General features: G+C 47.2%; 1 protein-coding gene across 1 annotated transcript in view; it reads left to right on the plus strand.

The window, feature by feature from the left end:
- The window catches only part of LOC142579407 (uncharacterized), a 135,862-nt gene that overhangs the window by 104,815 nt on the left and 5,983 nt on the right, over positions 1-25,064 (plus strand). Inside the window, exons 22-26 of the mRNA XM_075689553.1 lie at positions 1,524-1,694; positions 5,364-5,544; positions 11,404-11,489; positions 16,489-16,599; positions 16,689-16,802. Of these exons, the coding sequence (XP_075545668.1) occupies positions 1,524-1,694; positions 5,364-5,544; positions 11,404-11,489; positions 16,489-16,599; positions 16,689-16,802 (663 nt within the window). The remainder of the gene's footprint in view (positions 1-1,523; positions 1,695-5,363; positions 5,545-11,403; positions 11,490-16,488; positions 16,600-16,688; positions 16,803-25,064) is intronic.

The following is a 25,064-nucleotide window of genomic DNA, read 5'->3' on the forward strand; positions in this document are numbered from 1 at the left end:
GTTCAAGAATGGCACTGCTATAACTGCAAAGAGAGGTCACAGGTGGCAAGTGACACACTAGCTCCGCTGAGGCGCTTTTGTGGCCACAAAAGGTGCCTTTTAATGAATGCGGTAAGATTGCCGTGGCAGCATCTCGGTGTAAGAAATCCAAAATAAACGCTGGGACATGATTGCTACAAGCATCTCTCCACGTACTTCCCACTGGCTTGCACGAAAAAAAACGCGGGCCCGTCAGCCTTGCTTGCTTTATGTGAAGCTTGCCGACATCCTTTTCCAAGGCATCCAAGTGCTCCACGTAGTGAAGTGGAAAGTCTTATGCGAAAACAAGCCCATGAGGGACTGAATCACCTACAGGAATTCCCGCGGGGACAATGTTCAGGCAGCCTGCCCTACCGCGTCAGCGCTGGCGTCATGGCCGTGACTGTGACTATCCGATGCAAGCATGTTTGCAACAATTGCCTCATCGATTAGAAGCACTTCGTTTCCAAATATATAGCAGTGCACTTTCTTTTCACCGGCAACTTCGTGCATCTTCTGTCGGCAGCGAGTGAAACGAGGCTGAGAAACCATGTGGCCAAGAACGACTTTGATGCAACAAACAAAGACAGGTACAAAGGACTTCATTTGTCAGCAGAATTGCACAGAATGAGGCCCCGTGAGCAATCTGGTAGCTGTGCCAGCAGCGTTGTCAGCACGGTTGGCACAGCCTATTCGTGTTTCGGAGGTGGCGTGGTGCAGAGCTATGGGCACAGCTCATTCGTGTTCGGAGGGGTGGAAGGGCGACGGCAGAGATGCGCACAAGGCTGGCGTGTATCTCTCATGGAGAGAGGTGCGCAGTGGTAGTTGGGGTGGCGGGCGATCGCGCAGCGGCTCGCATCTCGCTTTTTCTTTTTTCTTTACAAGCATTTCGCATTTCATTACCTTTTGGCATAAACACCCGGCAGCCAGACTTCATTGGTATAACCGATAATGCGGCATAGTGACATTGTAGTAAGCGGGTTATTTCTCTATAGAAAACATACAAAAGTTGGCGGTACAGCAGCTTTTCATTCTTATAACTGATATATTGTTAAAACTGGTATCGTTATAAGTAGATTCGACTGTACATCAAAAATTGCTTTCTGCCATGACCCCATTCTTCGGCACAAAGTACGAATAAACCAGGATGTTCACAACAGTGTAAGGTACGAACACGTGTGTTGAATTTCAATCATTTGAACTAACACTTAAACCCAGTAAGAGCAATATTTATTTTAATGGGTCAATACCGGCATATTATGCAAATATTCACTGTTTGACTAAGCTAGCAGAACCATTTGTAGATGGTGGCAGCACTTTATTGTCATAATTTTGACTCGGTGTTGTCGACTGCACGAACATGATGACCTTACTGGGTGCCCTTTGAACCAGTCAGCAACAAAGCATCTTGCCAGATGTAATATCATGCAGAAGTATCGCCATAACTATTTCGTTCAGGTTGTGGTCTCAAGTTGTGGCTAAGCCCCTGCTTTATGTCACTCCAGGGAACCATGGAGGAGAAGATATATGATCGCCAGGTGACCAAACAGTCCCTGTCATGCCGTGTGGTGGATGAGCAGCAGATAGAGCGTCACTTCAATGCGGCTGACCTCCAGGAGCTGTACAGTTTCAGTCCGGACAGCAAGAGCAATCGACCTACACCCATGGTACCTAAGGTACGTGGTCGACTGGATAGCACACCCGAAACAAGCTGCAATAAGTGGCACGACTTATCTATCTAGAAAGAGTAAAGATCAAGCGGAATATTTGATCTAAAGAACCTCTTTAAAAGCCAGCCTTGTTTCAGTTAGACTGCACATTATTTTTGCTATACTCTTTTTTGGAGAGGAGGAGGAATAAACTTGGTTTGTAGAAATGAACAGACGGTGGAATGGTCTGAGGGGGGCAGCGCACCCTTTACCAGGACAGTGTTGCGAATGGGCGCCCCCATTCCAGTTCCATACCGGGGAATTAGAACTTGCCACAATTCCATTTCTTTTAATTCCTCGGAATGAAAAAACTTGCCCCATTCCTGTAATTCCTTAACGTAGGAAAGGCATCTCGGTAGTTTTATCAAGTTACTGACGAATGCACCATAAAGCTGATGTCATAAGACATGTTAAGAATTGCAAAAATATGCAAAACGCGTTACCAAGGTCGAGGGATAGTAGCTTGGTGACATAACTCGTTCAGAACAACCACCCTACTAATTCCATTAGGGGCAGTTCTCCCACTCTGTAGTATTTGCATGGTCTGAATGTTTTAACAGCCTGTGATGTTTTAATATTGTTTAAGCTTAACTGTGTTAATGCTAAAATAACGACATAGCGTATTGTTTCTTAGGTGTCCTTGTGATTTTCAAATGCTGCAATAAAGGTCGCAAGCAGTGCAAGGTGCAAAAAAAGCGTTATTTTGGTTCTTTTCATCGAAATTTTGCAACAAAGTGTCGGGAGCTAAATGGGTGCATTGCCGATAATTTTTGAAAAACCAAAGTGCAAATGACGACTGCCTCTACGGTTAGTTCTAAAAACAAAAAAAGTGAGATAAAACAATTGCCTTCTACTTAACTATGTGTTGTGCTTCACAAACATGAGCTGCTCGAAAGAGGTGCTTGACAGCCAATTTTGCTTCGCTGTCATTATCACGGATGCTGTAGAAAACACGCGTTCCACATTGACTGACGTTGCATTCACAGTGAAAAGTGCCCTTGTGAGGCGGAAAAGCAACGGAAAGCGGCCAGCGTTCGCTTTCCAATAGGTCAGGGGCTTAAGCGTGTCTGTGCAAGTTCCCTCCCTCTGTAAGGTAAAGAGAAATTGCCCCTGCAATGGATCCAGGCATATTGTCTTGGTAGGCATTTTCATTTTGCCTGATGTTTTTAAACATCAATCTGCTTGGCCCTGCTTCAGAGTCTGCAAATGCGACAGTGCTGGCGCTGTCCTGCCCTAACAGAAGAGGCCCCTTCTTAGCCATGGTAGAATGTAGAAGAGCGACTGAACGAGGACGTAGAAAGAAACAGATACAGTCGCCGACCGTTTATTCGGACCTCACGGGGACTGAGGAAATGTCTGAATAAACAGGTGTCCGAAAAAAGCAGTTTAAGAAAAAAAAATGAAATCCTTTATTTCCACGCACTTATTCGGGCTCGGCAGTAGGCTTGAAGAAATTGTGAATGCGCCATTGCATGCTGTTCCGTTTACGCGCAATCAGATAAGCTTGAGTCTCGGAGAGGGTCGTAGGGTCACTATAGGCGGCTGAAAGCACAGTCACTGCTTGTACACGCTCCGCATACGATGGCAGCGTAGCACATGGTGCGTCATCTTCCGACTTGGAGTCATCGTCCGGCGGTGCAGCAGAAACCTGACAAATGATCTCGCCGTCGTCGAGTTCTGCGCATCTCAGTACAGCAGTGTCAGCACCTGTGAAACTGTCAAATGAGATGGTTTCCGGAATCGCAATGCAACCACTGCACAGGTCTTGGCAGAACATTTTCCACGTCAGTAGGGAGCACATCGGAAGGCGACAAATCGTAGGCCTCCCGGCACCCGCGTGCCGACATTCCCTAGCGCAGTCTGCGCGGGCACTGTCGGCGCCATTAGACACTTGATGTGATGTTTCAGTATGCCGCGCTAGAATCAGTGCTTTTGTGCAGACATTCACCTGTTCTATCTCCCTGCACCTCTCCCTTTCCACTTGCGACGGTTGTCGATGGTGGCCTTTGCCATGAACCGGTTCTCGGTGATGGTGCTTCGCGTGACCGAATGCGACGGCCACATTGCTTCAGTGGTGCGGCCAGTGCGAAGGGTAAAGTGAGCGCGAAAGAGATCTCTCCGGGCAGCACTGGATACGTACACGTTTTGATCTCGTCTGCCAGCCCCTTTGTCAGGGTCTTGGACTTGAGCTCGCCTATGGTGCCTTTGCACATACGGCGAGTGCATACCTTCTATTGATTCTTTTCTTAACGCTAAGTCAAAAAGAGGTGCCTAGTGCTCGCGCCTGGTCCTACTATGCAGAGCTTCACTTATCAGAGGGCTAGGCAGACGGAGATTACCCGAGCTCTCGCAAGTGGGCCCATTAGTTATTGCAGGCAGCATAGCCGCAGGCACTTTTCCTAGCGGTGTGTCGCGGGGAGCCATCCTCTCGCAGTGACATGCTAGTGACGCCTCTTTCTATGTATTTTTCCCCCTCGGCGCAGGAGCCCTCTGATTCCCGCATCGACCCGGGATCGGGCGTTTGTGCAGTGTTGGGTGTTGCCGGAGGCAATAAATGGTTTCCGCCAACTTGGGGCAATACTGTGTTCCCATGCGTGTGCAGCACTCAGTGCCCCTTTTGCGGCCTGAGCACACATGCAGTGGCGCGCTAGATTACGTGAGGCATTGGCCGACGCCCCCCTGTGGCTTGCTAAGCCTAGACTCTTGATGGTCGGTACTCCGGTGAGATAAGACACACTCACAAGGTTAGTGATACAATGCTAGCGGATCAGTGCATTTTTTATCCTTGAGGAAAGCCGTGCATTGTGAAGGGCAGGCAACGCAAGCAGGCCTTGCATAGCAGTCGTTCATAGGCTTGCTCACACAGATTCATTGTTTTCCCTTTTAGGCTGGTCACTATCTTTGCAGCCAACTACTGCAAGCGTCTTCCCTCTCCCGTTCCTCATCTTGCAGCATAAATGAAGCATTGTGCACTGGGAAACACCCAGTTGCATTTCCGGTAGCTGATTGCACAGTAGCAGGGCAGAAGCGGTAATGGTTTCGTATTCGTCCGCTTTCACTCAGGCAACGTGTGGCACACTGGTGAAAACACCATCTTGTTCCTCTAGAGCAGACTGCTTAGAGGAAAGTGTGTATAGTCATTGTAATAGTGGTTTCAGAAAATACTACAAGCACCATGGCAAATGAACAACCTGACGCAGTTTAAAGACACAATAATGATTTTCAGCAGTTCTTGACAGCATTGCTCTGTTTAATTAAAAAGAGTGCTGTATCATTTCCTCTTTTTTTCTTTCTTTCTTATGTTTTAAAGTAATGTTTTAACAAACTGCTGTTACAAAAACTTATTTGACTGAACAGATGCTAGTGCTTGGCTTTCAGTGATGTGTGTTGAGCACTGCAGTAAGGGGCTTTAATTTGTTACTTAAGCTTCACTTACCTACTTCAGAAAAGGTGCTCCCAGCCTGCTCTGATTGCACGAGTTGCTCCTTACATGCTTCGAAAAGCACCTTTATTTGTTCTCAAAACTTCTCCCAAGGCATGCTGCTTCAGTTCTGCCTCTCATTAAGCAACAACAGCAGGACTGGTGCTGACTCGCTGTGTGCCTTCCTGTTCCACCGTGTTTTATTTCTTTTTTAGGACCGGCTGCTAGCAGAACTACTGATTCGCAACAAGGACTGGATTGTGTCCTACCACGAGCACGACTCCTTGCTCCAGAACATTACTTCAGAGGAACTCACTGAGGAGGAGCGCAAGCTGGCATGGGAAGAGTACAAGGACGAGCGTGAGGGACGCACCAACATCGATCTTGATGCCCTACGTGAGTGTGTGGCTTCACCTTTTCTTTATCTGTTGAAGGCTGTTGAAGGGCCCGTGCAGCACCTCTTATGAAAGCGGTGGAATGTGTCCAGTATTCCAGGATATCTTCTTGCAAATTATCTTCAACAAAAAAGTTTCAAGCGTGACATGTGGACAGAATCATTGGAAATCAAATGCTGCCGACTTCCATGCTCTCGGGGCCTTCCGATCCTTGGCCTGGGCTCCGAAACTGGAGGCTGGGGGGCATAAGGGCATGCGCCCCCAAAGGTTCCAATGCAGTGGTAACAGTGCCCAACTTCTGCTAGCTGACCCCGCTCTAATATAGTAAATAGCCTGCATTTCACAGTATAGTATAGCCTGCATTTCACAGTAACAAAAGAAAGTAGGTGAGGGCAAATTATCCATGCCTCCTGCAAAAGATGGTGACATGCAGTACTTGCAGTGCAACACCATCTTGTCTGGGACTGATGGAAAGATGGTGTCCCAGGTGCCACATTCAAATGCCCTGCAGGCCTCCATCATTCCTTTTCTCTGGCATAAAAATTTGTGTTTTGTCAGATTGTCCAGCTCACTTATTTTGTGGCTGAACAAAGCCTGCTGTACGCAAGTTGTACATGCTTATGCAGTTTGTATTTCACTCTGCTAATTGAATTTCAACCATGTACTGCACCATCTAGTTCAGTCCAGTTTATTGACAGTTCTGTGCTTGTGCAAAATTAAATGCAAAATACAGTCAAATCTCGATAACGAATCACGCGGGACTGCCGAAAATCGTTCATTATTTTGAAAAGTTGTAATGAAAAACATGCGATTTTAAGCCAGTGGACAAACTTAGAAATGAAAATGAAGTAATTTGGCAGTAGACGCGTGTGCGGACAAGCATACTCTCAAATAAAAATGTTTCACTCACTTCAATGCTGCTTTATTTGAAGAAATTCGTTATCTTCTTCAGGCACGTAAAGCATGCATGACCGATTAGGAATGCATCTAAATCTTCCACTTTGCGCAATACCTCATCAAGTATGTCATTGCACCGAGCGATGAAAATGCAGACTCTGTTCATGTGCACTAAAACATCAATGTTCGACACGCTCATCATCTGTGTTCGGTGACCTGCAGTCGTCTTCCTTCGGGTCGTCATCGTCACTGGAAACGTCGTGAATGCAGTTAACAATCCCTTTGGTTGTCTGGTCCACCGCCGTTAGTGCTGCGCCGTCGCTCTCCACGTAGTCGTCAAAAGAAGAGACGGCGGGCAGCAGTTTCGCAACCTCGGTCCACAGGTCTCCTGGGTTGTTGTCGGTCACCTCCAGACCTTCTTCAAGCTGCACAGGTGCTTTGACAAGCACTGCTTTTCGCCAGCAGTTGCTATTCGCGGACGCCTTCAAGTTCCACCAAGCTCCTGTGAGCATTTCCGCTGCCTGACGAATATTGATTGCACTCGGCTGCTTTAGGTGGAGGTTGATAATCAACCACTGCACAAGGTGCTTTCGAAATTCTGCTTTCACACTCTTTGTAATGCCCTGGTCTAGGGGTTGCAGCAAGGATGTGTTGTTTGGCGGCAGAAACTCTAAGCGAACGTGCATCAAGCGAACATTCACAATGTGAGCAGAGCAGTTCTAAACAACCAGTATAATTCTTCGGTCATCCCTCTTCATTTGGTCGTCAAGTTTGATGAGCCACTCAGAAAAGAGTTCTCCGGTCATCCTGGCTCGTTTGTTGGCATGGTAGTCGTATGGTAACGACATGACTTTTTTCATGCAGCGAGGCTTCGCATACTTGCCGATGATGAGTGGTTTTTCTTCGTGCCTGTTGCATTGCATCAGAGCAGGACTGTCACGCAAAGATGTGACTTCTTCCCTCCTTTGCACTGCTGCCCTTTGAAGTCATCATCAGGTCTGGCAGGAGCTGATAAAAACATGCAGTCTCATCTGCGTTGAAAATATCTTCAGAGTACGATTCAGCCATATCTAGAAAACGATCACTGCGCCAGGAATCCGCACCTTCTCTGTCAGCAGCCTTTTCCTCGCCTGAGACTACCTGCCAAGTTATTCCATTCCTTTGGTGGAAACAAGAAAGCCAACCCGCACTGGAGTCAAATCCAGTTATTTCAAGTGCATAGGCAAATTCGCGAACTTCTTCTTGGAGCATTGGGCCAGGCATGGGAACGTTTTGCAGTCTGGCATCTTTGAACCACGTGAGAAAAGCTTGGTCCACATTTTGAAAGTTTCCCAGTCACAGTCGTTTCCTCGTAGGAGTGAGTTGCGATTCCCGGAGAAGCTTGACAACCTTGTCTCAGTCTTTCTAAATGATCGTGACGGTTGATGGGGCAATGCCATGCTGTCTGCGCACGTCGAATTTCTTTTTCCCTGCGTCGATTTCCTGCAATACATTCAATTTGTCCGGCAGCGAAAACTGTTTTTGCTTCTTCTTGGCGCCTTCGCTAGCTGCATTCATCGTTGGATCTCGCGCCAACATCGCTAAACCTTTGTCGTGAAGTTCTTGGTGAAGTTTGTGTTGAAGCGGTCGGCACTCGACATGGTGATGGTGATAGCTACTGCACTCGGATTCTGTTTCCCGCTAGAGTTGCGGCGCTGTTACATTTAGCCGAATTCCTAATGCTGATGTTCCTTGGTTATAAAGGGGAAAATACTATGTGCGTTATACTAAAATATGCGCTGTATTGAAATTCATAGTTCTGAAATACTTTTACATTGAAAATATGGGCAATCTGGTGGGGATCTTAAATATATTGTAAATTTGATAAATGCATTACTGTGGGGTTCATAGTAACAAGATTTGACTGTACAACCTGCAGGATGCCTGACATGAACTCAGTCTGCACAAGGTCCACTCACATCAGTCATGCAAAACCAGGAGTGATTGGAAGACACCTCAGCAAAATATTTTAAGACGCAAATAGCAGAACCTATTAGCTAACTTGCCTGCCAAACAATTTCATTCAAGTTTTTGTTTATCGCTTAAACAACTGCCTACATGCTTCCGCTGTTATTGCGACATCTGAATGGTGTTGTCATGGGCCTTTAAGCAGCAGCCGTCTACAGCAATTTACTCTTTATCCTTTAGTATTCGGAAAACAACTTTCATTCAGGCTTTTTGAACCACTTGGAAGAATAGACAGGATAGCACCAATGCTTGTTTGCACTTGAAACATGGTGCAGTATAAAGCTTTGAATGCTTCCTCTGGACGAAACCAGCTCTTCTTGACACTCTCGTTTATTGAACTAGCCCATTGCACGGTGCTCATTCCACCATTGCCGTCTGTGACCAGCTGTCACAGCCATTTATTGAGACGCTACATAAAGGTAACAGCAGGTGTTCTCTTGATTATTGTCCCTTGTGAGAGCAGCTAATGTGACATTGTATTTCTGGCAGGGATAAAATGTTCATAACACGATACAAGTAGAAATTGATAAGCGGAAATTTCGTAATGAATTCTTGACTTCATTTACTGTCTCATAAGAAATTGATCAGCGTTTAAATTTAATAAAGTGCAAGTATTTAGTCTCAATAAAGAACTGCTGGCATTGCATCAAACAGACCCCACAGCAGTTGTCATGTTTAAGAGAGTGCAAAATATTTGCTGGCCCGTGTTAATAACCCTAATGTTGGCTGATGCAAACACCAGCACCAAATTTCCATCTGGTGACCTTAGTAAGGTATCATGAACCTGTGGTATCAAATAGAAATATGGCCTCAAAAATCTCATGTAGAAGGTTAGGGCATTCTGTGCCTGTACCAGGCTGCTGTCCACCAGCATGTCAGATGTTTGAAACAGTGCGATATGCCTCTTTTTCTCACTGCCTCTGTCATGTTACTGCCATCATTTCTTGAACAGAGACTAAATCCAGTCGCAATTCCGTTTGACTAGTCTACCATGTCTTTTGAAGACTCGGCTTGGAGAGGCATTTTATTTTGACTCGAGTGATAACCAGTCATGTCATCTTCACAAAAAAATGAGGCTTCTTTCAGTGAGACCCTCTATCCAACGTTTTGCCTGTACAGTTCCTCAATGCAGAGTCGACGAACTCCGCCAGGTATTCCTCTGTCAGCAAGTTGATCACATTGTAAGCTTGCATCACTCATGCAGCCAACGATATACAGGGAGGCGCTATTCAAGCGTTTGTTGTAAAAACACCAGTAGAATCTCAATATTGTGAATCTCTTGGGATGGTTCAAAGATTTGTATCACCCAAAATTCGTATCACCCAAATACATTTTAAAAATTGGGAAATTAAAAGGAGGCATGGCAATATTTCCACTCAAGATGTCAGATTTTCTTTAAATTTTGTTTCCTGCAATCCCACGACCTTCCTTTATCACATGGCGAAATATGTTGAATAAATACACTGCAGAATATAGGAAAATTTCACTTCTTTAGTGTTTTGTCTTTGAAATTGGGAAGAAAATGGGGCTCTGGTAGGTGCTATTGTGGTGCTGATTGTGCGAGCGCTGCTTTCCGTTGAAGCAGCGCCACCATCTTCTTATCTCCATAAATGCGAGATCAGATATTCAGATACCCGCAATGCTGCATTTCTCCATGTAGAAATAAAAGCAACAAAAGTGAGCACAAAAAGGGAAAACTAGTGATTCTTTACATCAGTTTCATGTGGCATGCTTGTTCTGAGGCTGACATTTCAAAATATGCCTGGTTATCTTGATTTTCTTATGTTGCTGCATACTAGCTGCTGCCTGATGCATGCGCAGAACGTCCATGCCGCTTGCGGACCCGGAGCCAACGAGGAAGAACCTTCTCCTATTTGTGCCCAAGTAACCCCGCCGTTAGATGGCGTTAGCAGAGCCATACTCATGCCATCTCTTGCAATGCGCTTCAACCAGACTGACTGCCGCTGGCACCAAGCCACACGGCGAAGCCGGGTTACGGGAGACGGGAGCTATGTGGGAAAACAATGTATCAGGGCACGTGTGATAGTCGCGCATCCCCACAACAGGCAGGGTCAAAAGTGCACAGGATTTAGGATTTGAGAAAGAGCTGAATATTTCCTGAGCCCAGACACACAGCCTGGATATCAAGTGTGTTGCTTATATTCGTATTTTTGACCAGCATAATGTTTGACTATTTTAGTGGCTGCAAGCTAAAACGGGCAAGATAGTAGACTTTTTTTTTTTCGAAACGTGCATCCCATAACCTTTTGGCCCTGCCACAACTAGACCAATGAAATGTTTTAGCAGATGTTTTTTGCTTGGAAATTCTTGATAGGAGCACATCTTCTATGGAAGGCTTTCCTGTTATGTGGTGATTTCATAGCTTCAGGCTATGCGTCTGGACTGTGTACTCTTTTACAACTAAAAAACAGGCAGTGGCTTTATTTTATGACACTATCATTCATCAGAATTTCCTGCTAAAATTACTAGAGGTAACTCTTGTGCTGCAGTCGTTCAGCTGCCATGAGAATGATAGTTAGTACATGGATTTGTCTGATCTTCGTGCTTGGGGCTTTAGTTACAGCACTTTATCTACCTTTATTCGCCTAAATTTTGAAGAAATACAATTTTTCTAAATGCAAAAGACGTTAACACATGCATCATTTCTGCGGAATGTCACATATATAACCCAATATTTTATGGAAAGTGATTAGTTTGTCAAATCACAAAGCTGTAAAAGCCAGAAAAAACTAATTTAGTCAAATCTATGCACTAACCATCATTCCCTTGCTGGCTGAACTGCCTTGTTTGAAGCTCCCCTAGACACTAGTGGCAGAGTTCTTTCCCTCTAGTAACATATTTAGGAAACTATGGTGAAACCATTTATTGCCAGATTTCCATTCTGCTGTGTACTTCTGCGTTTTGGAACTGATGGTCACTTTTTTTTTTTTTCCAGCAACGGGCATTCCATCAGAGGGCAGTGGGCAGAGCTTCAGGCTTACGCTAGACCTCCATAAGATGATTGCTGAAATTAAAGTCAAGGTAAGCAGATTAGCACCTTTTGCTTTGCGCTGCTTGCAGGCCCTGTTTGAATAGTCCAGTGCTTGTCACATTTCACATTGTAGAAGTATGAAATCTGAAAAGTCCCCTTTCTACAATGTGGCCTCTGGTCAAAGGAAAAGCCTAGCAAGTGTTCATGTGTTGCCTGCCCAGACTTGCTTGTGCAGGCCTTGTTGCTTTATACTGGTAGGACAAAAGAAATCGTGGCTGGATGTACCACTCACTTTTAGCATCTGTTGATTGCCATGCCACAGGACAAAATAAAGTCATGGAAGAGTGAAATTTACTATGGTTGCTTTCATGTTGCAATTTGTCAGGTACAGTGAGAGAAACATGACTTCAGTGAATGCCCTTTTCTGCAGAGGGTGTTGCATTCATGCATGAACTATAGGTGATATCTTGGAACCTAGATTTATCAAACTTCCGTGTAACAGACAGATAGACAGACAAAGAACTTTAATTATAAGGTCCTGAGAAGCTTTGCCCTAGGGCACAGCTGTGGGCCGCTCCCACGTGGGGACTGGTAGGCCGAGCCTAACCGCCGCATCGTGGGCTCTCTGGACTGCCCAAGTTTGACGTGAAAGTTCTGAGCTCTGGGTGGCAGAGCTCCATTCTTCTTCCGTGATGTGATTGGGTCCCTGTAACGAGGGGCATTGCCAGAGCATGTGTGCGAGATTGCTAACAGCCCCACAGTCGGGGCAAGTAGAGCTAAAAGCCTCTGGAGTGATCGTGTGGAAAAGGGCCAGGTTTGGATAGCACTTAGTCTGAAGCATGCGTAAAATGGACGCCAGAGGTCCAGCCAGTTTGCTGTGAGGGGGAGGATAAGTCCTCCTACCCAGGTGATAGCGCGTAGTAATTCCCCTGAAAGTAGTGAGAGTGTCCCGAAACTCGAGAACCCTGGAGTCTGAGCTTGATCCTGCTCCCGCGCGGTGGGGTAGTGCGCGCGCTTGGGAGTGAGCAATGTAATTGAGATTGGGAAAGGAGTCAAGCTGGGGGTCGAGGTGAGCCGGAAACTATGTGATGGTGTGCGGAGAGATTATCTTGTTCTTGAGAATCTTGTGACCCTCCTCAGCGATGGATCCTGAAGCGAAAGCCCTGGCCGCCGATCTCGAATCAGTGAAGATTTGTGATCTGCTGTTGTCTAGGAGTGCTATAGCAACTGCGACCTGCTCCACTCTGGTTGGTGTTGAGCACTTTAAGGAAGCCGCATTCACTATCTGTCCGTTATGATCAATGAGGGCAATGGCGAAGTTAGAAGACTGTCCATATTGGGCTGCGTCGACAAACCTTGCCGAGTAGAAATCATCCTTGGCACGCTTGAGGAGGGCGAGGGCCCTTGCCCTGCGTCTGCCTACATTGTGTTGAGGATGAACATTATGGGGAAACTGAATGCTTCTGTAGACGACCATTCATTATTTTTATTTAATTAAGTAATCTTGTATTGTAGTTTTATTTTAAGAAAGTGCACGTCTCATTGCTACCTGTGTTGGGAGCATTCTGTTCACAATTCTGTACACATTCAGGATCATGTAAGCAGACACAGAAGTGAATTTATGCAATTGCATAGTGGTGGCTCAATCAAGCAGTATCAGTGTCGCTGACTTTGCATAGCTGAGAAACGCTGATCTGTGTACAGTATGGTAAGACCCAGAGCATGTTTTTTTTCTGCCTGGCTTGCGTGTGCCAGCATTGCCACAATTTCTGAGTCTGAGGTACTCAAGCAGGCCGTCATCTTTTTGAACCTTCATGTGTGAGTGATTTTTATCTGGCAAGAAATTATTCCTACAGACGCACATAGGCGGACAGCTTTTATTTTTCCAGGAGGGGAGGGGGGGGCTTGACCAGCTTTCCAAACCCCATATGTATATATGTATATACAGTGGAACCCCGGTTACACGTCCCCCGGTTTTGCGACGACCTGGGTTTTACAACGGATTAGCACAGTCCCGGCGAAGTCCCCCCATAGAAGCAATGCATTAAAAACCCCGGTTATCCCACGCAATTTTACGCCAGGCCCGCCTTATACAACGGCCCTCATGAGGCGCAGGACGGAACGGCTGACAAAAGAAAAGTGCCGCGGGTCTCTTTCCTCGCTCCGTCTCTCTGCATGCGGAGCACTTCACACCGCTCGACGGGTTTGCTCTGGCGCAGCTTTCTTCCCTGCCTCCTTCTTCTTCGTCTCATCGTTCGTTTCTCTCTCCCCCACCAGCAGCCGCCCGCGACGCTCACTGTGCTGAAATAGCGCCTTTTCTTCTTCACAATCACTTTCTCCCTCTCTTCTTGGTGGCGTCGCCTCTCATCACGTTAGGGAAGTGTTTCTCTCTCTCTCTCTCTCCCCCCCCCCCCACCAGCCACCCGCGACACCCGCTGTGCTGAAATAGGGCCTTTTCTTTTCCACAATCACTTTCTCCCTCTCTTCTCGGCGGTGTCGCCTCTAGTCATGTTGGGGAAGCGTTTCTCTTCTTCCAGTTTCCGAGCAGCATATCGCCGACAAAGTAGCGCGGAGAGGCCTAGGTTTATCGCACATGTTCTTCACACAAAATGGGTGCTAAGGCGTGGAAAATATTGCTTTTCGTGGACAACGCACCGTGCCACCCATCTGATATGTCCAGCCTGAAGAAAATAAAGGTTGTTTTTTTTTTCCGCCCAACTGCACAAGCCAGCTGCAGCCACTGGATGTCGGCATCATTAAGTATGTCAAGCAAGGGTACCGGAAGCGGTTAGTGCAGCATCGGCTGACAGCTATGGAGCACAGCGAGTCGGGGAAAAAAGATCACTGTGCTCGACGCCATGCATTTTATTGCCAGTTCGTGGAACGCAGTGTCGCGAAGCACAATCGCTAACTCGTTCAAGCATTGTGGCTTTGAGCGAGAGACTGCCTCCTCTGCTGGGGATGCAACAACCTCAATGCCGTTGAGGTCGATTCAGGCTTCGCCGACGACGAATTCGAAGGTTTAAACGTCACCACGACCTTCGCCGAGTACATGGAGGCTGACGACAATGTTGCGATCTGCGGCGAGCTGTCGCTGGATGACGCCGTCGAGGAAGCTTTGCCTAGTGCCAACACTGCTGCAGCATCGGATGAAGACAACGGCGACGCCACAGATGCCGTGCCTGTGCCTACCACGTTCGCCGAGGTGCTATGGCACATATACGGCATCCAGAACTTCATCTATTCATGCGACGCCACAGAGGACCTCCTTTTGGACGTTGCCCAACTGGAGCGAAAGCCCTTGGTTCACGGATCAAACAAGGTCCAAAAGAAACTTACCGACTTTTTTTAAAGTTTGCGCCGGCTGGCGAGAATCGCGGCATTGGGCAGTGCAGTGCCGTAAAGATTCGTTTGAATAAAGTATCATTGGTACCTGTACTGCAGCATTAATTCTTATCGCATTTGCATATGTGCCAAAGTATGATACTGCTTCACCTGCTAAGGTTTTTTAGTTCCTATAATTTGCACTGCCATCTACAATCTGGATCGCCGGAAATGTGGCACTGCTGCCACCATATTGAAACACTGACTGAATCTATTTGCCTCCCATTAAGGCAGGAGGTGACTGTGACTCTAAGAATTAAAAAAAAGAAAAGCTAGCCTTATATTTAAATAAATATGGTAAGTCATGTACTGAATAAAGCCCTTTCTTGAAGTATACGGTATCGTCACTGCTGAGGTGTAAATGGGCTACCACACTGGCTTTCTTTGATGTAAAGCTTTGAAAAGTGATCCATACTATTTTTAATCTCTGAGAATCGGTATGTGAAATGTACATAGGTTAATACGAAAGAAATGTAAAAAAAAAATTCACTCCTTTTCTACATGTTGGTCAACAGCATGCATTTGGTTTTAGCTGCATTGACAGCCTAGACTTTCTTTAACCCTTCGAGGGTCAATGACGTAAATATATGGCACCGTGAACAAGTCCAAAAATGGCCAGTGCCGTATATTTACGGCGCCGTCTGTACATTTAAAAAGCGTACCAATTTCCTAACTTTTTCTTTTCTGTCATGTGCTGCCACTATGTGGGAATAAAGGGAATTTTTTTGCATGCCTCCCTCGTTCAGTTTTTGTTGCATGGTTTGTTTTAGAGCTGGTTTGCTCCTGCTACCGCTTGCGTATTCGCGGGCGGGCGGCGGTTTGGGTTTGGTTGCGCAGGCGGTTTCTTCTTCTTTCATTTGCAAAACTGATATCTATCTCGTTACTAATCGCTCAAAAGGCTGCCGCTTGTTTCTCGCTCGTTTAGTGCTCACAAGGGTGCGCATAGGAAGGATGCCGCCGTGCATGCGTTTCCGTTGCTTTTTTTGACACTCGCAACAACTAATTCCCTCTGGTTGGCGATAAGATGAAGATTAGTGCAAGTTTGTCACACATTTTGTTTTTTTTGACAGGCACACAACCACACAGTTTTCTTGAGTGTGCACATCTATGCAGTTCAATTACGCTATGGAGGTACATATTAATGTAAGAGCAGGAACAGGTGAGAGTTGTGAAATATTCTCGTGTGTGCATTTTCAAAGCCATGAACTATCTGTATAAAATGCATCAAATTTGTAATTCTTATAAGTTTATTTACTATTTTATTCTTGTTATTCATGAATGAAAAATATGTATATACCAACGCAAAATATTTTTTCTCACTTTACGGTCACCCTGGAAAAGTTACGGTAAATTTTTTTCAAGGTAAGTCCCTAAGAAGAATTGGAGTCTGCAATAAAAGAAATCGACCCTTGGCGGTTGCATATGGCGAAAAAAATTGACCCTCAAAGGGTTAAAACTGGGTACATGCTAGCTGTGACACTCAGTATATTGGCTGATGGATGCCCTTATCTGAAACAGCAATAACAGCAGATTTTATTTTTCACTGATGTATTAGTTCTGCTTGTTATGGTTGAGAATGTTTTCCACTCTGTTTAGGGTAGTATATGCAGTGCATTTTCTGTATGTTCATCTCATTATAAAAAATGTTTTATCTATACTTCGCAGTATCCATACTTGACACCTAATCAGCTCGTTGATCAGCTAAGGAGGGTTTTGTTTGCCTACAAGCAAGAGTTCCAGAAGCGACAAATGAGTGCATTTGAGAAAAGAACCACGGTAAGCTCTTTAATCGCCAATTTTCTTATGAATTTCATACTTCTTTTCTTTCCACTAATATTCATTGATTGGTCTGAATTGCATTTCAGTTCCTCAAGTTCAAGCAGCCGATACCAAATGAAATTATTGCACAACTGACGGAATCTGGCATGGCTATTCAACAGCTGAACCAGGTCCTTACTAAACTGCAAGGACTTGGAGTGGTAAGTGAAACTTGTTTGGTTTAAAGGGACTCTTTAACACTTTTTATCGAAGTTGAGAAATGCACTTGAAGTTAAAATACAAATACAGAAATACTTTACCTTGTTCTGCAAAGGCTACGGCGAAGCGAGGCACGCCCACAATGTTCCGCCTACGGAGTCATTGTGGCACAGTTCAAATTTGATTTTGGATGTTCACATAGATGCCGCTATTTCAGATTTTGATGCCTAGGACACACCTAACGTGGTTGTCCTCAGGCAGCCACAGTGCGCTCAGTGAATGGGGTTTTCGCAGCACCTCATTGTGGCCACGGTATCTACGCTACATAGTGGGCTGCTGCTACATGTAACTGTAGTGTGTATGCGTAGCGTTTGCTCTGTGCATGACAGGGTTTGAGTGCGCTCTCATGCTCATATGCTCCAGTCTGGCCATGTTACATGGTGTGGACCGGCTTTGTCCTGCACCACCTGGACCAACAGATGGTAGCCACATCCAACTTGCACATATTGAAGCGCTGTCAATAGCTCGATACAAAGCAAAATCTGACAAGGCATCTAGCCAGGAGCGATCAAGAGTGAGCATGCCCTGGCTAGCGTGTGTGTGGTCTGAACTTAAGTTTCCCGTGGTTCGAGGCTAGTTAAGTGTTCAAAACAAGTTGAAATTGGCGAGACATGATGCTTATAATACTGATGAGCAAGGTAGCCAATTCCTACACAGGGGGCAGCGGCTGAGCGTGAGTAGACGATAGTTGGCTTCTTCCAGGAGTACACAATTCTTATTGAAATTCGAAAGCAGATTTTTGCTTACTTCAGCCTGACTTCATCAGGTGACTTCATAGCACTAAGTCGGTTTCATGCTTGTAGAATCACAGTGAGAAGGTATCCCCATGCTCCGCTTGCAAGCGCCACATGCTGCGCACGACTGCAAAATTTGGCTGAGTTGTTCACAGCTTTGTATGCTAACTATAAAGTGCATTTCTTTCACCAAGCCCAAAGGGCATTTTAGGACCCCTTGAACTCTTTCCGTACCCCGCCCATTGGGCACAGTTAGCCCGCTAACAATGATTTGAAACGTCGCTTTCAAGGCCTTGTGCACCACTGACAGACATACTGCATCATCGAACGTGAAGTAGGAGACATTTTCCAGTCAGTTCGCATTTTTCTTGCTTGGCGGTGATTTTTTTATCACGCTCCGAAGTTTTGCGATCGTCAAAGCAGAAAGCAAGAATGACTGCCTGTGGAAGCGGCACGCACACTTCGAAAGATCACAGATCTTGATCTTGTGATTCCGCTGCATTTGCGGCTGATTCTATAGATGGAACAAGCAGCAGCGAGTCTGAGGATGGTACATTTTCGTCCAACTTTGAATCGGAGAGTGACGACAACGTAAACCAGCCTGGAACATTGGCGGCTGCAGCCCAGTTAGTTTCTCTTGTTGCTTCGGCCCGTCTTCGTTGTCATTTGGAGTGCTTGATTTGCGTTCTTGATGTTAATTATCTAATTGACAGAGTATCCACATCATTTGAACAACACTCCTTGCCACCTGCGCAGCAAGGAGTGGCGTTCTGCCAGGCAAGGGAACCGAGTATTCATTTCAGCATGCAACTCGCCGTTTGCTTCGAGCGCTAAATGTTTTCAGGCTATTTTTCACAGTGGAGGTGATCACCACGATTTGCAAAAACACTAACAAATACGCCTGGTCCATGATCCTGGAGAAACCAACCTACAGTGAAGCAGGCGGGTCCTGCAAGTAGGTCACTCCTGCAGAGATGATATTGGCACATCCTATATGGTTGCCACGGGTATGTGCCAGGCGATGAAAACGACGCTGAAGTACCACGCAAGTAGAAAAAACAAAGACGACAATGACGTCGCATTGACTGCTCTGATAAAGTGCTTTTACATGCCCTCTACACCGGCTTTCCCGACTCCTACTAGGCTGTGACACTGGTGGAGGTGCTGGGTAGGATTGCCTCATGCTCAGCACCCCTTCGCGGAGCCATACATCGAATGCAGAATCACCTTCGTTCGTCGAAACTACTGTTCACCGGTACAGTCGCCGCCTGCTAGGCCTGATGCCCGAGTTCAGCCCTTTGCAGGACCCTGCAGGAACGCATCTACAGACTTCCGCCATGGCCACTGCAACTACATCGCAGATGACGCTGCAGAGTCCTAAGATCCAAGAAAGTTTCCATGGGGGGGGGGGGGGACGTTTTTGAAGATGTCCTAAGATCCGAGAAAGTTTCCATGGTGTGGGGAGGTGGGGGACGTTTTTGAAGATGTCCAAGATTGGCTGGACCGATTTGAGCGTGTCGCCAGTTATAATGACTGGGGCTCACAGCAAAAGCTGGCTAATGTTTATTTTGTGCTTCAAAACAGTGCGCGGACGTGGTTTGTGATCCGGGAGAGAAGTTTGACCACATGGGATGCCTTGTGCACCCAGCTGCTAGACACATTCACTAGTAGCGACAGAAGAGAGAACACGCAGCGCCTTCTCAAATCCCGTATTCAAAAACCAAATGAGATCGTTGCCATGTTTGCAGATGTGGCCCGCCTTTTCCGTAGAGCACACCCTGAGATGGGGGGCCACAGAAAAGAAGTTGTGCTATCTCTTGCGCGGAGTGAAGGAGGAACTGTTTGCCGGACTCGTGAGGAACCCACCGACGACAGTGAGCGAATTTACCAAGGAGGCTACCGCTATAGAACGGGCACTGTAGCAACGGTACCACCAATATGATCGCAAGAACTCGCCAGTCAATGCTTCAATTCTACCTGAGAGCTGCAGGACGTCTCTGCATGAAGTCATCCGAGAGATTGTGCGAGAGGAGATCCGACAGCTCGAGATTTCTCCCATAGCACCAGCAGTGGCTTCTATCGCTGATATCGTTCGGTAGAAAGTTCGACAGGCCTTTTCGTCGCCTGACTGGCAAGTGCTGCCGCAATGATTAACCTACACGGAAGCTGTCTGTCGTCCACCTTCCACCACTTTGATGCTGTTGACACCGTTAACCACTACGACGCAGCCATCACCGCCACTCCCGATGCCCTATTTTCGACAGTCACAGCCGCCACCAGCCGATTGCTGCACCGCATTCTTCCGGTGAATCCTCTGTCGGCTACCTGCTTCAAAACACCAATTTGTGGCACACCGCTGACCACCGGCCGCTATGCTTTCATTGCGGCGAAGCAGGACATCTTTACCGTGTGGCTGGGTATCCAAGATTCCCCAACTGCAATTACCCTGTGTTTGATGCTGCACGTACCTGCAACGGAAATTCTACAAACTTTCGGCCAGAAGGTTCAACGACGCCTCGATTGCGTTCCCCTTCTCCGGCTCGTTACACCCCACCGACCCGTTGCGATTTTCCTGACGTCTCTAGGGGCAGGTCCCCTAGCCCACACCGGGGAAACTAAAGGCAGCGGCCTCTGACAGTGAGGTTGCAAACTGAGTAGCTTTCCAGGAGCCCCATCACCGACGGTCAACGACTCTTAAAACTTCGACAACTCCAACCACACCCCCTGTAACCGGCGCCGTCAGCGCCGATCTTGTCGTTTGCATTGACGGCCGCCAAGTGGCCGCTCTCGTCGATACTTGTTCGCATTTTTCGATAAGTCAAAAACTGGCCGTTAGGCTGAGAAAAGTGAAGACGCCGTGGACCAGGCCCAACATCAGAACTGCCGGTGGCCAGTTGATGACACTGATTGGAAATTGCACAGCCAGAATAGCAATCGCCGGTGCGACCTTCGTCACCACCCTCGTCATTCTCTTCGAGCGTTGTAAGGAACATATATTGGGGATGGATTTCTTGAGAGAGTACGGTGCAGTGATTAATGTCCGTGACCTCGTCGTCACATTTTCTACGAGCTCAGACAACATCGACCCCGCGGAACACCAGCGACCCCGCATACGTGTCGCTGACGACGACATCACACTTCCGCCCCGAAGCTGTTCTCTCGTACCTGTAATCTGCGACAACTTGAACACCGGGACTGGTGTCATTCAACACATCGATGCACTGGTACTGAGTCAAGGCATTTCCATCGCCAGGGCCGTAATAAACGTACACGACGGACATGCTGTACTCCTGCTGACGAATTTTACCAGGGAATGTCGACACATTGTTAAAGGCACGGCTGTTGCTTACTGCGACGAATTTACCGCATTACAGGACTGCCTCTCACTGGAGCACGCGACGTCCGCCGTGGTTATGCCTGCCCCTGTGGTTGATATCAGTCCCACCTTATCACCCGTCGAACGCAACAGCCTTCTTTAGCTCATCGATGAGTATAAGAACTGCTTCTCATCCACGTCATGATTTAGCCAGACACAGCTCACTAAGCACCGTATTGTCACCGAAGCTGACGCCAGACCAATTTGGCAGAATGCTTATCGTGTAGCACCGAAAGAGCACAAAGCAATACAAACACAAGTGAAAACGATGCTTTATGGCAGGGTTATTCGGCCATCTAAGAGTCCTTGGGCATTGCCTGTTGTATTGATGAAAAAAGAAGGATGGTAGCCTGCGCTTCTGCAGCGACTATCGAAAACTCAACCAGATCATAAAAAAAAAATTTTATCCGCTACTGTTTATCAACGATTCACTGGACAGGCTACAAAACGCACGTTACTTTTCGTCGATGGACTTGAAAAGCAGCTACTGGCAAATAGAAGTTAATGCAAGAGACCGTGAGAAGACCGCTTTTGTGACGCCAGATGGACTTTATGAATTTCAGGTGCTTCCCTTCGGTTTGTGTCCTGCGCCAGCAACGTTTCAACAACTAATGGACACGGTACTCTCGGGCCTCAAATGGCAAACCTGTCTGGTGTACCTCGACGACGTGATTGTTTTCTCCACCACATTCGAGGAACACTTACGGAGTCTAAAGGCAGTCTTTGAAGCAATACGCTCAGCTGGTCTAACTTTGAAACCTGAAAAGTGCCATTTTGGTTTTGAAGAACTTCAATTTCTCGGTCACATTGCTAGTCGTGAAGGATTATTTATTGGGGGCGAGGACTTATGGAGTAGCCGTCTGTCGGAAGCGCCTCCCCTCCGTAGTAGGAGGGATCACACGGCGCGCTTCTCACAGGTTTTGCTTACGGCACTCAATAAAAACACCACATGGCAGCCCTCCTGGACATTTCTGTAAGTACAGTGGAATCTCGATGATACGATCACGGCTAATGCAAATTTCCGGATGATACGAATTTTTTTGTGGTCTCGGCCGAGCCCCATTACTTTGCAACGTGCTAGAGAACGGTTGTTACGAATCAATTTTCGGCCCGCATTGGTTGATACGAAAATTACCGAGGACACTGAAAATTCTAAAGTGTGCTTAGCGAAAGCCAGACGCTGCTGCCGTCTGCGCTCCAATTCATTCGCTTTGGTGTTCGGCGATATCGCCTGTCGCTGCTGCCGCTTTCGTTCTGATTCTCCCCGCCTTTGGTACCCGGCGATCTAATCAGTCGCTGTTGGCGTTTCCGTTCTGCCTCCCTTGCTTTCGCATCTAGTGACATGTTCAGTTGTTGCATGCGCATTCGCTCCTTGTTCTTCTGACGTTTGGTGTTGGGGGAATCCGGCGTCCGCTGCCGCTTGCCCAAACCGCTTGGCGCAGAATCACTGGGCCGCTTCGGGGCCATGTGTATCTCTCTAGCTACTGCAACGAGACATCTGTCGAAGGAGCGGCGGTGCAGCTAGCACCGCCGACGCATGGCTGACGCACGCGCGCTCATTCTACCGCTACTGTGCGACGTCATGGTTGCTATGCACAGCAGTGCCTCTCACCGGCGCGCCAGTTGCTAAGGAGGGGAGGAGGTTGCGCCGCTGCGCGGAGAGGGCACAGTTGGCACGATTTCAGCACACGGACGGACTCGACCGCGAGCATGAGCCACAGCTTTCGCCGCCCCACCGATGGCCGCGAAAGAGAACATTGCGCAGTCACGCGATTTGTCCCCTTCTTTTTCGGTGCGGATTTTAGGTGTGGAGGCGCGGACACGGAGGCCGCGACTGGGCGCGAAGAGTTTGAAGTGGTGGCGCTTTTGGTGCTTTTGTGCTTTTCTGCTTGCCATCGGATGGAGTAGCTGCTGTGCTTCGGACCGCATTCTTTGTGTTGGAAGTGGGCGACGGCGAAGGTCCACCACCGGCGGCTGAAACGCTGCACGCGCTCGATGTTCTGAGGCGTGCTATGGCCGCGGATGAAATCAGCGACGACACGTGCACGCGTTTTTATGGATTTGAACAAAGTCTGCTAAGTGACCTGACAAAGAAAAAGAGGCAGGATATTAGAGACTTTTTCTTCGAGAAATAAATGCTTTTTACGTATGTGTGCCTGAGTGAGTTCACCTCTGACTCTTTAATTTAGCTAGTTTTAATTGTTTCGATGATATGAATTTCGGCTAATACGAATATTTTTCGTGACCCCGTGAGATTCGTATCATCGAGATTCCACTGTACTCGCAAAACGAGGGAAGTTTTTTACTGTCAAAATAATAATCTTGGGCAAGCTGAAAGCAGAGAATCATTTACAGACGCTTCCTCTTTGCCAAATACGTGCAGTGAATGCCACTGCGCACGGTCATCGCGATGGAGTCTTCCAAACCAGCTTCTTGCATGAAAGGCAGGCGAATGCTGAGAGCAAACCATGTGAAATATGTTCTTTTAGTGGGCTGCTTGTATGGCCAAATAGAGCATAACAGAATGAAGCCTCAATGCAGCGATCGCACGAGTTCGCAGCGACCGACTGCGCGTCTGCATGTATCTCCGCGCACAATGTTTCGCTTTTGCTGCGAGCATGTTTCGCACCGTGCCGTGGGCTCTAGGCAGCAGCATATGAGCATTTGACAGCACGCAAGCAACCAGTGTTGCGTGGAAACTATCAGAGCTGTTCAAAAATAATTTTGTTATTACGGACCTCGTCACCTACGAGGGCGACTTGGGATATCTCGTCATGATGATTGAAGTTTCTTTTTTTTTTTTTTCCTAAGGTCTTGGACGTTTAAATACCATTATTTCTCAAGTTGCCTCGCACTGCATGTTTATCGGTCTTCTCAGCTAGCAATTACCCACTGCTTCATTTATTTAATGCAGTACATTTCATTGTTTGGTGCTACACATGCGTGAGCATGTCATGCCTCTTTTTATGTGCTTCTTATGGTTCTCTTTCCATTACTGTGAACTTGCCAGTAGCTAGCATCAACAAGTTCATAGACCAAAACTTCATGACATTAGCCGGGCAGCACCTGGGCGGGCGTCTCAGTACGCGCTTTGTGCTACTCATCGAACATCGCAGCCCCGACGCCTTAGCATAAATCTTCCTCCCGTGTGTGCTTGCTGTATACTCGAGTTCTAGCTGTTGGGTGTCTGCCAGTTCTAAGTTTCGCGAGCCGAGCTTCATGCAATTTCTTGTCCTGCGGCCACGTGTGAATAAGGCTTACACTGGGCTCCGTTGCATACGTCCGGCACTGCGGCTTTGAGTAGTAGCCCACCATGCTGCATGCCTCCAAAGGCAGCCACTACCTATTATAGTGCTTTAATATGTTGTCAACCAGGCACCCAAGACAGGAAAGCCTCACTGCTTAATCAGAACCGCAGTGCAGGTGGGACTTTAAACTTTCATTTTCAGCTCGCTTCGGCACTTCCGACGCAGCCGACGCGGCCGCTGTGTCCACTTGATCCCTCATGCCACGTCATGCCGACGGTGGCACCAGCTTTTCCAGTGGTGGAGCTCGCCCCCAATAGGCATTCTTCTATACATAGGAGTGGTCGAGCTCCCGCAGCTACACCTTTATTCGAGAGGTCAAGCTTGTTTGCTGCTCTGATTCCACTGAAAATAATGCCAAGAAGGCGTTTCTGGGCACTGTTAGGGATGCTGCATGTATCCAACTCAGACATTGACGTACGACGCACCAGGCTGAAATTGGACAAAATTTCATGGTTGCTACAGCACATGAACAAATGGTCAGTGAAGTTTTTCCAGCCACACCGGGAACTTTCTGTTGATGAACGGATGGTCAAATCGAAGGGGCCACTCCGGAATCCAGCAATATATCTTCAGATAAAGTGACCATATGGGGCTTCAAATTGTGGGTGCTCGCCCTAAAACCCTACAACTAGGTATACAATTCTATTCTTTGTATACACTGGCAAACATGAAAAGCCTAGTGCCAATGGCTTGGCCTATAATGTTGTAAACCATCTCTGCGATCTCTACCTTGACCAGGCATACTGTATCTATATATGGATAGCTTCTACACGTCGGCCTCGCTGT

The sequence above is a fragment of the Dermacentor variabilis genome, chromosome 4 (assembly GCF_050947875.1).
Source record: "Dermacentor variabilis isolate Ectoservices chromosome 4, ASM5094787v1, whole genome shotgun sequence".
NCBI lineage: Eukaryota > Metazoa > Arthropoda > Arachnida > Ixodida > Ixodidae > Dermacentor > Dermacentor variabilis.